The sequence below is a fragment of the Miscanthus floridulus genome, chromosome 2, assembly GCF_019320115.1.
Source record: "Miscanthus floridulus cultivar M001 chromosome 2, ASM1932011v1, whole genome shotgun sequence".
In the NCBI taxonomy this organism is placed as follows: Eukaryota; Viridiplantae; Streptophyta; class Magnoliopsida; order Poales; family Poaceae; genus Miscanthus; species Miscanthus floridulus.
In genome coordinates this window covers 171305688-171319348 of record NC_089581.1, presented here as the reverse complement: position 1 = coordinate 171319348, position 13661 = coordinate 171305688, and the positions used below count along the sequence as shown (strand labels likewise).

At 48.7% G+C, this 13661-nt stretch overlaps 1 protein-coding gene and 1 pseudogene across 6 annotated transcripts; one reads left to right on the top strand and one right to left on the bottom strand.

Moving 5' to 3' along the window:
- The first annotated feature begins 363 nt into the window (after window positions 1-363).
- On the top strand, window positions 364-3691 carry LOC136535700 (E3 ubiquitin-protein ligase RZFP34-like). 6 transcript variants are annotated; one of them, XR_010779034.1, is made up of 14 exons: window positions 364-967; window positions 1073-1140; window positions 1254-1341; window positions 1453-1512; window positions 1808-1840; window positions 1932-2009; window positions 2135-2178; window positions 2275-2315; window positions 2439-2521; window positions 2627-2718; window positions 2817-2886; window positions 2964-3025; window positions 3117-3262; window positions 3446-3691. XR_010779034.1 is itself a non-coding variant. In XM_066528074.1 (13 exons), exons 2-13 carry the CDS (start codon window positions 1109-1111, stop codon window positions 3145-3147), a joined length of 714 nt encoding a protein of 237 aa, XP_066384171.1. In that variant the 5' UTR covers window positions 364-967; window positions 1073-1108; the 3' UTR covers window positions 3148-3690. The 6 variants fall into 6 exon arrangements, 2 of the variants coding, with proteins under 2 accessions (XP_066384171.1, XP_066384170.1); XR_010779032.1 differs by having other exon boundaries at window positions 3117-3267; XR_010779035.1 differs by having other exon boundaries at window positions 3496-3690.
- Window positions 3692-4809: 1118 nt separating this feature from the next.
- Window positions 4810-6108, bottom strand: LOC136540658 (uncharacterized; annotated as a pseudogene).
- Window positions 6109-13661: the final 7553 nt, after the last annotated feature.

The window sequence follows — 13661 nt, the reverse complement described above, 5'->3', positions numbered from 1 at the left end:
CCCCTGCTTCTCATCCTAGGAAACAAACACACGGACACGGTAGAAGAACGATGCGCATGCATGCGCGTCCGGGCGTCCGGCTGCCAAGACGCGGATCAAGTGCCGTGTGTGACACTGATCAGTGGACTCGCACGACACGAGGCACCAAGCAAGCCATCACTCCCGCGAGCCGGCGACGCGTACTCGCAGGCCGCACCCGTGCACTGCACGCCTGACGCTGACGCCCCAACCGGCCGTCCCCCACAGGATCGGGCGCTCGGCGCCCACGAGGCCGCCGCCGCCCAGGAAATGAACGACGGCCTTTGTCAGTTCCCAGGCCACTTTTATTTAGTGCGTCACATAAAGGTCAAGCGCCACCGAATACGACGCAACCGCAACGCCCCGCTGCTTCTTTCTTTCTTTGAGGCGCCGATGCGATGCCTACCTTGTGTCCTTGTTGAACGCACGCACACTCGCACTGCACGCCCGGCCGCCTGCCTATATAGCCCGCGGCAGCCGTGCCGTGCCGTGTGGATTGCGGGCGGAGTGGCATTCGGCAGCACATCCCTGCTGCACACGGCGCGGCACGGGAAGCGAGCAAGCAGCCGCCGTCCGCCGGGCCGGGCACGGCGCTGCCCCTGCTTCGCGGCTTCGCCGGTGCGCTCACGCAGGTACGGCGGTACGGGTGGAATACTGCTGCGTGTGGGAGTTGGGACGGTGCCTCGTGGGTCGGCAAGAGCTCGTCGTAGCACGGACACGGCTTTATTATCTTCTTGTTGCCGTTGTGTTTCTCTCCACCGCCGGCTTCTGGAGCGGTGGACGGTCGCTCTGCTGCTCTGTTTCTTTAAGCCCCAGGCCGGCGCCTATCCTCCTGCCATCTCTCTCTATCTTTCTCTGCTCGCGTCTTCCGTCCTTCCGTCGGTGTGACGGTGTCTCACGTCTGGTGGGCGGCGACGCCCGGCACGGTCGTGAAGCTGACGCAGAGAAGGTGAAGCTAAGCTCTGGCCCGTCTCTGGGAAGAGAAGCAGGCTCTGAAGTTTCTTTCACGAACCCTTTTCACCCACTGCGTCTTTACTTTCTTTGCTCAATTCAGGTGCATTCACAACAACCAAGGGGAAAGGTGCGAGAAATGGACGCTGACGCCGGACCAGAGCGATACGGGTAACCTCCACCATTTTCTCATGGCCATGGCTTTTAGTTTCCCTCCTCTCTGCAACCGACCTGACCTCTTTGCGTCATTTTCCTGTCGGAACCAAACACTCCCGGGACGCCAGGTGCGTGCACTACAGGAGGAAATGCAAGATAAGGGCGCCGTGCTGCGGCGAGGTATTTGATTGCAGGCACTGCCACAACGAAGCCAAGGTCAGGACTTCGCACTGGATCCTCTGAAATTTTGCACGTTTAATTTCGAGCTGGTTCATACAGGATACAAATTTTTGGCCCAGTGGTATTAGCCTGATTTCCTCTTTGCAGGATTCACTGGAGGTCAGCGTCCACGACCGCCACGTGGTTCCCCGTCACGACATCAAGCTGGTCAGTGACAGGAGGCGTTCTTGGCCTGCTGTACAGTCTACATGAAACTGCAAAAGAACCAACCTATATTCACATTCACACAACAAAATAAATAATATGGCATACCTCAGCATAGAACATTTTGCACGAGATACAGATTAGCTTGCTCTTCAGTTCTGCAGATACGGATCAGTCACTGTCCCTTTCTTTTCTGCTTAATTTTTAAATCGTCTGAATCATTATGAGCCTCCTCTGGCAGTGGCAAATAGTGATACTACTCCTACCTTTCTGCATTTTTTTTTTCTGAACATCACAGGTTATCTGCTCTCTCTGCAATAAAGAACAGGATGTAAGTTTCCTAATGAAGCAGGGATAGTGTTTTTCAGCTGCTGTTGGCATTACCTACTGTGTCACATGAATATCATTTCCTTTGTTGACAGGTACAACAAGATTGTTCAAATTGTGGAGCATGTCTCGGTAAATACTTCTGCGCAAAATGCAACTTCTTCGATGATGATGTAAGCTCGGTTTTGAAGTATTAAGCGAAGTAGTCGATGATTTTACTCGCTAATTTGGACGTAATTTCAGAAGTATTCCATCTTCTGTTTTCTCCGATTTTGTGTCGTGTTCCCTGACATTTCAGGTATCTAAGAACCAATTTCACTGTGATGGATGCGGCATATGTAGGCAAGTAGTATTAAACCTTCAGTAATGCTAGGAACCTTCCGAAACATTAACCTTCTGTTTTGTCCCATGGGTCCTAAGCTGTAATTGTTTGTACAGAACTGGTGGTGCAGAGAATTTCTACCACTGTGATAAATGTGGTATGGTTGTTTTCAACTAAGTATTTTGTTCATTTCTTGGAGCAAGAGCTAAGTATTTTTATTACTTCCTTGTTTAATGTCCCTATCAAAGTTTGTACTATCTGTGGGTTTGTTCTATTACAGGATGCTGCTATACCTCTCTGTTGAAAGATTCTCACCGTTGCGTGGACAGAGCTATGCATAACAACTGCCCCGTATGCATTGAGGTGAGTATTATATGCTTTTCAAAGAGAGCATGAGCATATCTACATCTCTTGAAATTCAGTAGATAGTAGATAGATAACTCATCCCCTAACCATCTTCTGCCACAGTATCTATTCGACTCGACGAAAGCTATCAATGTGCTCCATTGTGGACACACGATTCACCTGGAATGCCTGTACGAGATGAGAGCGCATCAGCAGTAAGCCTCCACTTGACATAGTGACTTTCACCTTATGCGGTTCCAGACCGTGTCCATCCCAGCTAATCCGATGCTAGCTAACCTACCATTTTCCTCAGGTTCTCATGCCCGGTTTGCTTGAGGTCTGCCTGCAACATGTCCGACATATGGCAAAAGCTGGATCAAGAGGTACAGCTTCCTCTCCCAACAACTCATCTTATCTTGCATCCTCAGGTACCAATCCAAGTAACTGTTCATTCCTTCAGGTCGCAGCGTCCCCGATGCCGGCCATCTATCAGAAGAAGATGGTAAGGGCACGTTCTTTAGAGTAGGCTCTCTGTCTGTCTCCCTTGGGTTCCTCTGTCAAATTGGGAGCCTTCAGCTTTGTGTTAATGTTTTGTTCCTGGGTTCACGTTCAGATATGGATCCTGTGCAACGACTGTGGCATGACGGCGAACGTGCAGTTCCACATCTTGGCGCACAAGTGCCCTGGATGCAGCTCTTACAACACCCGGCAGACGAGGGGCGATCCAGCTGCATGCTCCAGAGTTTGAGAACAAGTCAGGTCAGGTGGGAAGCCGGAAGCAAATATAACGATACTGCACTGCACAGAAACTCAATCAATAAGAGCAAACCCAATAAACTCGGCTTATAGCCAAGCAATATCATTTGAAGACTACATCTAGAGACAAAGTATACAATAGCTTGTCTGTTCTAAAATTTAAAGTATCATTTTTTATTGTATTAGATCCAATGAATCAGGAGAAAGAGGGCCCGTCTGACAATGCTGCTGGACAGGGCTGGACAGATGCCTCTCGCGCTTGCACGAGAGCGGTGAGAAATGTGCAATCGACGGGTGCCCAAACTTGAACAAGTGTTCTCTCTTTTAGCACATATGTAGGGGGAGCAATTGCTACCATTTGGGAGTAAAATTTTTTATATATTCACTATGTAGATCTACTCATGTGGAGCTCAACAAAATTAGATTTTTTATTTTATGATTTTTCTATAATTTACTGTGATTTTTCAAAGATTCACCGAAAATAAAAAAAAAGAAATCCAAACCCACCATTACTGTAGCAAACAAACCGTTACTGTAGCAGCCCTCTGTTGCTGTAGCAACCGCTGTTAAAAACCGCCCAGGGTAAAATAGACGGTTTTGAAAAATTCAGGAGGTAAAACAGACGGTTTCATAGTTGGGGATGAAGTAGACCATGTATGAAAGATGGGGGTTGAGTAGACTTTTTCCTGAGGTATATATAGAGATAGAAAACCTGGTCCAAGCCTTCCAACGACGAGCATCGCTTTGCTCCGACAGAAATTAACTTTTATCTTATACATAACTGAATTTGAATAACAAACTCAACACCATGCACATGAACACGACTAGTGCCGGTCGTCGAGTCCATTTACATTGTTACCTGATAGATGTATTACTAGTACATGGCTTACATCATCCATTCAACCAACTACTGGCCATACTACCTATTACAAAGGCCATATCTACTGTCTTTATTTGTCATAAACAAGGACATAATAGTACAAGGGTTGGAGACAGATTACTAAGGCACCTCTAATAGTCAGAGCTAGCTACTAGTTCTAAATCAATTTCTTTAATAATGTTAACTTTTAGCACATAGCTTTTAACATAGATTATCCCTATGACACTCTTATGTAACATTAATATGTGTGCAAGAGCTTAGCTCTTGATCAAGAGCTAGCTTAAAACTTGATTGTTGGAGCTGCCCTAACACTGAGCTCTTGAACTCTCCAATGCTTTGCTCATTGTGTCTATTTCAGATGGAACTTAAGTGTTAGGATCAGTGGTGTGGTGTGCAATTAGTCTTAATGCATAACATGATAAGCTTCTATAATTTATTCCGCATGTCATCCAAGTAACATACTCCATCCGTTCTAAAATAAACATATATCTTGCTTTCTGAAGAGTCAAATATTTTTTAAGTTTGACTAGGCATATTGAAAATAGTGTCAATATTTATATCTCTAAAAAAGTTTATTATGAAAATAAATTCTATGCTCAATCTAATGATATCTATTATTCATCATGAATACTAATATATAATTATATATTTATATATTTAGGTCAAACTTTAAAAATTAACTCTTTGGGAGTTGAGACACGTGGATAGAGGGAGTATGAGAAAGGGATATGTTTTAAAATAAAAAAAAAGTCAAAACATCAAGGGCAAATAATTTATAAAAAATGAAATAAAATAACAGACGCAACATGATAGAAAAGATTGCACACTCTGAAGCCCGTTTGGATCGCAATCGCAAGAGACCATGTCCGAAACCTGCAATTCAAACACTTGAGTAGGGATGAAGATAACATCCGGGGATTCGTCTTTCAAACACTTTCTTGAACTGCATCGAGTCGATGTGGCTCATGAAAACACCATCATGTGTCCATATAAAGATGGCATTGCTCTCCTCGTCGAACCCGCTTATCCCTAGCCGTAGTGGATGCATATGCACATGCTCCACCAATTGTACTGGAAGAAGCTTGTCCAGCTGAACGGTCTTGCACAACACCCATTTTGCAGCAGCATCGCCAAGCTCTGCCTCCCTCTCCCAGAACTCGATGCTAGGCCCAGACAAAAGCGGCCATCCCCATCGCCAGCTGCCGGCAGGATCCAAGACCTAAAATCGCTCCACGGCACCTGCGGCTCCGGAGGATGCGGTCGTTGCTCGATGATGGAAAGGCTCCGTGTTCCCAAATCAAAACGGACGATCTCGCCGTCGAAGAGAAGAAACCAGTGAATGGCGTTGCCGACAAGGCTGCTCGTGTGATCTGAGCGGAAACCAGGAGACGGAGGAAACACGGCGGTGACGGAACTGGTCCAGGCACCTGAATCCGATGAGTAAACGGAGGCGGTCAGCCTCGTCTCGAGATCATGGGCGAGCAGCACGACGAGGAGGAACGAGCGGCGGTCGGCGCCGCCCGTGACAGAGACCACCGTCGAGGCGATGAGTAAAGCTCCCTCGTACTGTAGGCTGCCTATGCGGCTCCGGTCCCCGGTCATGGGGTCGACCACCAGGAACTCGCTGGCGATCTCCTCGGCTCTGCAGCAGAGGACGAGCCGTATTGGAAGTCGGCCTCGCCGCGCCACAGGTCCCGCCAGAAGCGCGAGGGCAGGAGGCGGTCCGGGGGCTCCTGGGTAGGGAAGAATAGCCGCTGCGCTTGATGAAGCCGTGGAGGGGAGGCGTCCGGCGGTGGAACGCGCGGAAGCGGCGGACGAACCGGGGGTCGGTGACGAGGCGACGCCAGCGCTTGCACACGAGGCCGAAGCGCGGGAGCGTCGAGGGCTGCGGTGGGAGACGGAGGAACTCCGCGAGAAAGTCGTCGTCCTCCAGCGCCAGCGACTGCGAGGTGGGCCGCAGGCGTTTCATCGAGTGGGATTGGGATTTGGCAATTTGGGATATCGCCACGCCCACTGAGAGTGACTGAGATTTGGGAATTGGGCCGCCCGCGTGGGCCAATAAATATTGGGAGAATTATCTATTTGATACGAAAATAAATCAGTATTTCGTATTTAGTACTAAAAAATTTGAACTTTCTTATCTGGCACCTAGTTGAAATTTGCTTTCGTAAATGGCACTAACGTCCATTTAGAACAGTAACGGTGTCAAGTGACGGGCAAAATGACATGAATACCCTTGTTTATAGCAGAAACTCATGGTGCCAAATAGGGAAAGAATAAATAAACAGGTTGTCAAATAAAGAAATCATAAAAGGTTATTTGAATCGGTGACATTACAATTTTTATGAATTGGAAATAAACCATTACTATTTAGGCCGATATAAACGTGGGAGATATTGATTTTAGAAGATGGTTGTTTGTTTGATGCAAAATGAAATATTCATATTTGCATGCACGTGATTGGCCTGCTGTTGGGTTCGTGCACGTGGTTGCTAGAGAGGTGTTCCGTGCTTGCTGGCTCTAAACGGACTTCGGCCTTTTGGTCTTGGGCCCGTAGGAACACAACAGGGAAGAGGGGTACGGAACACACAGAAAGGGACAAAGCAAGGGCGTAGTCGTGCTCCTCAGGCACACGTCCGCCATGGACAGCTGCTGGAGCTCGGCTAGCGGGCGATTGTGGCCACCATTCTCGAATCCAAGGGCATGGGGAGGGACAGGAGAGGTAGGGTATTCACGTAGGCTAGCTACCTCGGCTGATTGCAGCGCGGGGAGGGAGATCGACGGGCACTCTCCTCTCCGTGCAAGGACAGAGGAGGAAGAAGATGAGCGACGGGTGGGTGGCTGCGGAGCTGAGCGGCTCGACGTGGTTGGTGTGGTGGAGGAGAGTCAAGAGGCGAGAGGGGCGCCCCTTGTATAAGCAGCTGGATGAGCGGGCTCAAGACCACGGCATGGCCGCGACAGAGCTGGCACGTGGAGGACGGGCGACGTGCGTGGCGTAGCTGACGCCCGTGCAGCGCGGCGTGGGGTAGTAGCTTTGCAGAGCTACGGAACAAGGCGAGCAGCGGGTGGCTATGGCGCTGAGTCGACAGCCGCGTTGACGGTGCAGCGGACGCCGGGGCAGCGCGGCGTGCGTGGCGCAGTTATACCTTGCTGATCTCCCTCTCGCTCGCGGTTATACCTTTGCTTGTCGCGTCATGCGCTCGCCATTGCTGCGCTCAAGCTTTGCCACCGCGTTAACAACTGCTCGCACGGCCACAACCATCTCCGACACCACCACCCCAGGCCGCGGCTCGTCGAGGAGCCTCGCTAGTCGGCTGCGGTAGGCCGCGGCTCGTCGAGCAGAGGCCGGGCGGCCTCCCGCGGGGTGGCCTGCTCGCGCTCCGGCCGTGGAGCCAGGGTAGCCTCGCACAGTGGCACAACAGAGCCGGGAAGAAGGGGAAGAAGGTCGCGGGATCTGGCCAAATTTCAGTCTTCTATATCTAACAGAGGGGTACATTGGACATAGGGAGAGAAAAACTGACACGGTCAAACCAGTCAACTAACCGACGACCAATGAAAATGGACGGCAGCGCTATTTAAGAAAGGAAATTTTAACTTGATGCCAAATATGAAAGTTCAAATTTTCAAGTGCCAAATACAAAACACTGATTTGTTTCATTGCCAAATAGATAATTCTCCCATAAATATAAACTCGCTCCTCCATGTTTGCTAAATAGTAATGTAAGGGAACAGCAAGCTTCTTCTTTTTATAGGAAACAACGAGCTTCTAATAATGGATACATAGCCCTGTTTGTTTCTCTTATAATCCGGTTTTTTTCAACTTATTTTTATAGTCGAAATATTATTTTTCTCTCACAACAATTCAGTCAAAACAGTGTTTTGACTTTTTTTTTTGGCGAAACGAACGGTGCCATAGCGTGCTGTATGACCCTCAGAAATATAAGAGAAGAACGTACCTTTTACCCTTGACTGCAAGAATAATGTGATGTATGACCCTCAGAAATATGAGAGAAGAACGTACCTTTTATCCGGCAAGAATTGTAGCCGTAAGATTGCACGAAGCAGGAGGTGGCAGTTGCAGGCTTGTGGCACGCGGGAGCAGTGTAGGCGAGAGGCAGGGCAGCCTGCGGCGCCTTATGCCTGGTGCTCGACTGCTCGGACGCGCCAGCGCAATGCCTCAAGCGTTGCTCCCGTCGCTTTTCCATGGCGCGTGGGCCACGCTCCTTGTCTCTCATGGCGGCGGTACGGAGGCCATGGCACAGCGGCAACGCAGCCATGGCGGGGCGCAGTGAGGCGAGGTGGCACCAGCCCCGGCCACGGCGGGGCAGATCCGCCTCGGCGCGGCGGCGTGGTGGGCTAGGCCCCCGGGCATGTCATGGCGTCCATTAGGCGGAGTCGCCGGCTCGACTTCTAGGCCAGCGGCTTTTGTTAGGCGGCCATCTGAGGTTCCGGCGTCAACTATGTCGTGGAGGCTGCGTTAATTAAGGATTTTATCTGCCAAATTTTTGCTCCCCGACGCTGGATGCGGCTGTCTCCACGGCGTGCGCGGACGGCCCCCGGGTGCACGTGACTCCGCTAGCACGAGCTCGGTCCCGCCGCGCCTGCAGCCCTCTGCCTTGCCAGCTCATCGTTGGCACGGACACGCGTCGGTGGCCTGCCGCGCCAATGGACCTGCGCCGGTGTCTTGCTCGCTGCCGCTCGCGCCGGGGACCCATGGCTGGCCGCACCCACGCCTTTGCCGGGAGCCGCCGCGTCAAGGGCCCGCCGCCAGATCCCTGCCCTGCCGCGTCGAGGGCCAATCGCCGGTGCCAGCTGGTGACCATGATTCTAGCACGCTCCGGTGGTGCGGCAAGCGGAGGGTGGAGTGGAGATGGGGAGGGCACGGAGCAGGCGGAGGGGACGAGCGTCAGGCCGCGAACCTTCGTGATCTATCGGCTAAACGATAAAGCGAGTAGAAAATCCAAACCAATCCACATTGGACGGACCAGATCTTCAGCATGTTCGGTTGGCTGGTTCGTATTGTTGCTGATTCGTGAAGAAGTACTACTGGTTGGTTTGTGTGAGAGAAAAATACTGTTCCGGCTGAAAATTTACGATCGTTTACGACAAGCCACAGCCAAACGAATAGGCTGAGATCTAACTGGTATCGTGCTAACGGGCGACGTAGCACTATCCATTAGCCCGTTTTTGATGGCAGGATTCATAGATAGAGATATGTTAGTATCTGATTATTTTTCAGCGAAGGCTCGCTAATGCCTCCTTCCAATCCAGTCATTTGACATCTGGTTTTTCAAACACTCTCGTGGTGTCAACAAGCTGTTCCTTTTTTTAATCTCACATACATTGCCCAGAATCCAGAAACCTCTTTATGATGCACCGTACCACGTACTGTCACACACAAATAAGTGGCTTGTTTTAGCTTAACAAAATTTTGTTGAATTTTATTTTCGTCTCAAGGGTGACAAGGGGCTTTCACTATGTATGCACTTAACTTTTATTTTCATGCATTTAGCAGTCTATTGTCCAATGTCCACATTTAACTTATATTTTTTCTAGTGAAATGTGAAGTAATCCTAAATTTCGCATGAAATAAGTCACCAAGGTGACTGAAATACTTGCAACAAAATTAGTTGCATAGACAAAAATCACCCCAAGCAGCTCTCTCTTAGCATAAGCGGCTATTATGAAGTAATCATATCTTCCATTCTTTATTTCTAACATGCAGGGAAACATCACTATTAGTATGTCCCACCCTCTAGCAAAATTGTTCTTCAAATGTAGGATTAATATAGGCTATCATCAGACATCGGTTTTCTCTATTGGCCTTAAGAATACTGCCTTTCACCGAAATGATGGATTTCTTCTATCATTGACAATCGCTACGTATTAGTCACATTCACATGGGCATTTGGAACTTATTTTCTTTCATCAATTCATCGAATTTTATTGATTATCAACCTTCGCACTGCATCTTTCCTCTACAACACGTAAGGAAAGGTATCGGCCACCGCCTATACTATCGTATTCATTGTATCTCACATCTAATTATTTTTTCTAAGATACGTATATCTCACGACTATTATCGTAGTCACCCATGACTCCGGCACCCCGCACCGACGTTGCCTCACCACAGACACTGATGCCCCACACTGCCTAATGCCACCCCACTCGACTCCAGCGCCACTGCCCGACGATAGCCCATGCCTGCTGCCACCGTCATTGCATGCCAGACTCGCCGCTAGGCTTGGTCGCCTCACCCGACTTCGGTACTCCAATCCGACGGCGCACACCACCGCATACTAGAATCGAGGTCCAGTGCGGCTCAGCACCACGCCCAACTCCGCCAAGTTGTTTGGCTGATGATGGCGCCACTAGCCTTGAGGAGAGAACGTCAACGATGGCCCGACTTGCTTCTAACTGCGTGTGTAGGGCATCCAAGCGCTGGCATTGGACAGGGAGAGATCTTGGCGTCGAAGGGGCGACTTTGGGCGAGGATGGACAATAGCATCACCCGACCTTAATCAACAAGCCAGGAGGAGAGAGATTGATGCTAGGGCTATTTTGGTCTTTCTTACATGCTTTCTAAAAGAAAAGAGGCCGGAGAAATAAAATGGAAAAGACATAAAAGAGAAAATCTCCTATTCAAAAGAACATGGAGGTCCAGGGTTACATTTCGAAAGGCACGTGAATTGAGTAAAGTTGGGTGCATTTAAGCCGAAGGAACAAAAATCAAGCCAAACCGGACAGAACCAAGGCAAGGTTTATTTTCTCAGTTTTCGGTTTTTGTGTCATTTTTTATTTTCTAGAGGTTGGAACCGAGCAACTAAGAGACCTGGTGGATGTTCTGGACACAACCGAGACCTCAGAGGCCTGAGCTGCTATTTAGCCCACCTTGCCCAAAAGAATGGGGACCATTGAAAGGTCCTTGCTTGGTTTTGCTAATTGAGTGACAACCTTAGGTGGATAAATATGTGTTTGAGTGACATACACAGGTGATTAGTCCACAAGTACATCATGTGTGAGCAACCTATGCCATGGAGGTGAAATGGCTTGGATATGTTTCAAGGCTCACACATGTGATGACGGAGCTCATTATTGCATATGAGACATGACATGGAGTCATGTGACTAAGGTGGAGAAGATCAAGATAAGGCTTGGCTTGATGGACTGGTTGCAAGCGTGAAGAGCGAGTTGGAGGCTTTGGAGTGATGGACCGCGTGGCGGTGAAGCTTGAGGAAGACTTGGCACCAATAGACGAAGGCAACGGTGAAAAGCAAGTGATTTTAAGATCGATGAACCAATAAGGTCACATGATGATAAGAAGTGGATCATATCATTTGTAGATCAAGGTTGGTGCATGTGTTGCATCAACATTGGAGGAGATAGAATGGAATGCGCAAGGCAAAGGTATAATCTATAGGGAATTTTATTTTACCGGCCATAGGTGTGTAGAGAAGTTTATGACCGGGTTTAGGATAGGTGGTCATACTATCAAGAGGGGCAAACTTGTTTGCATATTGGTCATCTAGTGCCACTCGAGTGATCTAACTTTGCATCGTTGCTAGGATCGAGTGGTGTGGTGAGTTGAGTGACTAATCTTTTGGAAAACATTTGTGAAAATCTAGCACACATGCACAAGATGGTGATCACTTGGTGGAGTTGGCACATTTATAAAGGAGAAGTTGTTGGTGTTGAAACGGATCAAGTTGGAGAGGAAAAGGAGAAGAAAAGGGCTAGTTATGGTTGTCCGGGGGTCAAAAGTTGCAACCTAACTCGTAGCCAAATCATAGCCATTGTAGAGGGTGGCACCGCCCTTTTCTGGTGGCAAAAAAGTGGACACCGCCACCCCTAGGGCGGTGCCAGGGGCGGTGTCCAAAAATAGCAGCAGCACCCTTTCGTATTTCGGGCATAACTCCTAGCTCCGAGCTCCGATTTTGATGACATAGGACTTTTCGTAAAGCTAACGAATAGTTCTACATCCTTGAAGTGATGGATTTCAATTTAGAGCAAGTTAGGATTACCGAACTATTCAGTGACTATGGCGGTGTGGCACCGGCCCTTTTTCTAGAGAGGGGGGACTCATTGGGGGGCACCAGCGGTGGCGGTGCACCGGCCCCCCTATGTCCGGTGCCAAGGATCTCAACGGCTAGTTTAATATAGTCGTTGCAATTCGACTGTTGGGCACCGCCACCCTCTTGTCTGGTGCCCGCACGTTGCTGTCCGGTGACTACGTAGAAATATGCTAATTGGCTCCAACGGCTTCTAAATAGAGGTGGAGATCAGGCTCGGCTGAGGTTGAGCACCTTAGGGATGTGTTGCCCTTATGGTCCCATTCAGCTTCGCTGAAAAAACAAGCGAAACACTGTTTCGGGTGATTTGTTGTGAGAGAAAAATACTGTTCAGGCTAAAAAAACTAAGCTGAAAAGTAAGGATTATAAGAGAAGTGAACTAGGGTCCTATGTGTGCTTAGTTTGAGAAGTCTCGAACTCACTTGTGCTTGCGAGAAGTGTGAATCCATTGCGAGTGAGTGATTCTAGTGCGTTGCATTGTGAGATTGCCTCGAGTGACGCTAGGTGATCAAGTTGCAAGCCGGTGGTGCTTGTTACTCTTTGAGGTTGCCACCTCCTAGATGGCTTGGTGGTGGTCTCCGTTAAAGCACGCAAAGAAGATTATGTGGTGCTCCGGAGAAGTGATTGTGAGGGGTATTGCGCTCGCCCCGCGAGAGCCGCGAAGAGCAACTCTAGTAGAGCGTATCATTGAGCTACCCTCATTTTTGGGTAGGTTCTTGCGGTGCTCAACGTGTGGGCTTGGCGGGTGATGCCAATTAGTCGTCGAACCATAAAGTGAGCGATCGACACAACGAGGACTAGCTTGGTGGCAACCAAGTGAACCTTAGGATAAAAATCACCGTGTCATTCTTGTCTTTCCATTGATTTGCATCCCCATTACACAAGCTTTTAATTACTTTCATATACATTGTGCTTGTGTAGTTGCTCTTGTAATTAGTTAGCTTGTGTAGCTTGCTAGTTACCTTCTCGCTTGTGTAGCATAGAAGTAGCTCCCTTGCGTGACTAATTCGGTTTGAGTAACCTTGTTAGTCACATTGCTTAGTTTGTGTAGCTAAGTAATTTTCACTCTATAATTTGACTTGTGTAGCCTTGTTATTGAGCATTGCTAGTGAGCTTAGAAGCTTTATGCTTTTGCTTACTAGATTATGTAGGAGCTCTTCCGGTTGCCAAAGTACCAGTGCATATGTTTATGTGACCTTGCTCTAGAATTGATTAGGTGAGCTCTAGTTAGCCCGACACCTTTGTTGCCTAATTAAGATCTTTATAAGGTGCTTGTGAGCGTAGATAGAGAGATGTAGTCTTGGTTAGACCGATAGTTTTAATTCCATATTTGTTTCGGTTAGCCGATAGGTTTAATTTTTAGAAAGGACTATTCCCCCCTCTAGTCCGTCATCTCCACCCTACAACCATGCACCCACCCACCCTCACGAGTCGGAAGCCACAACCTCTATCC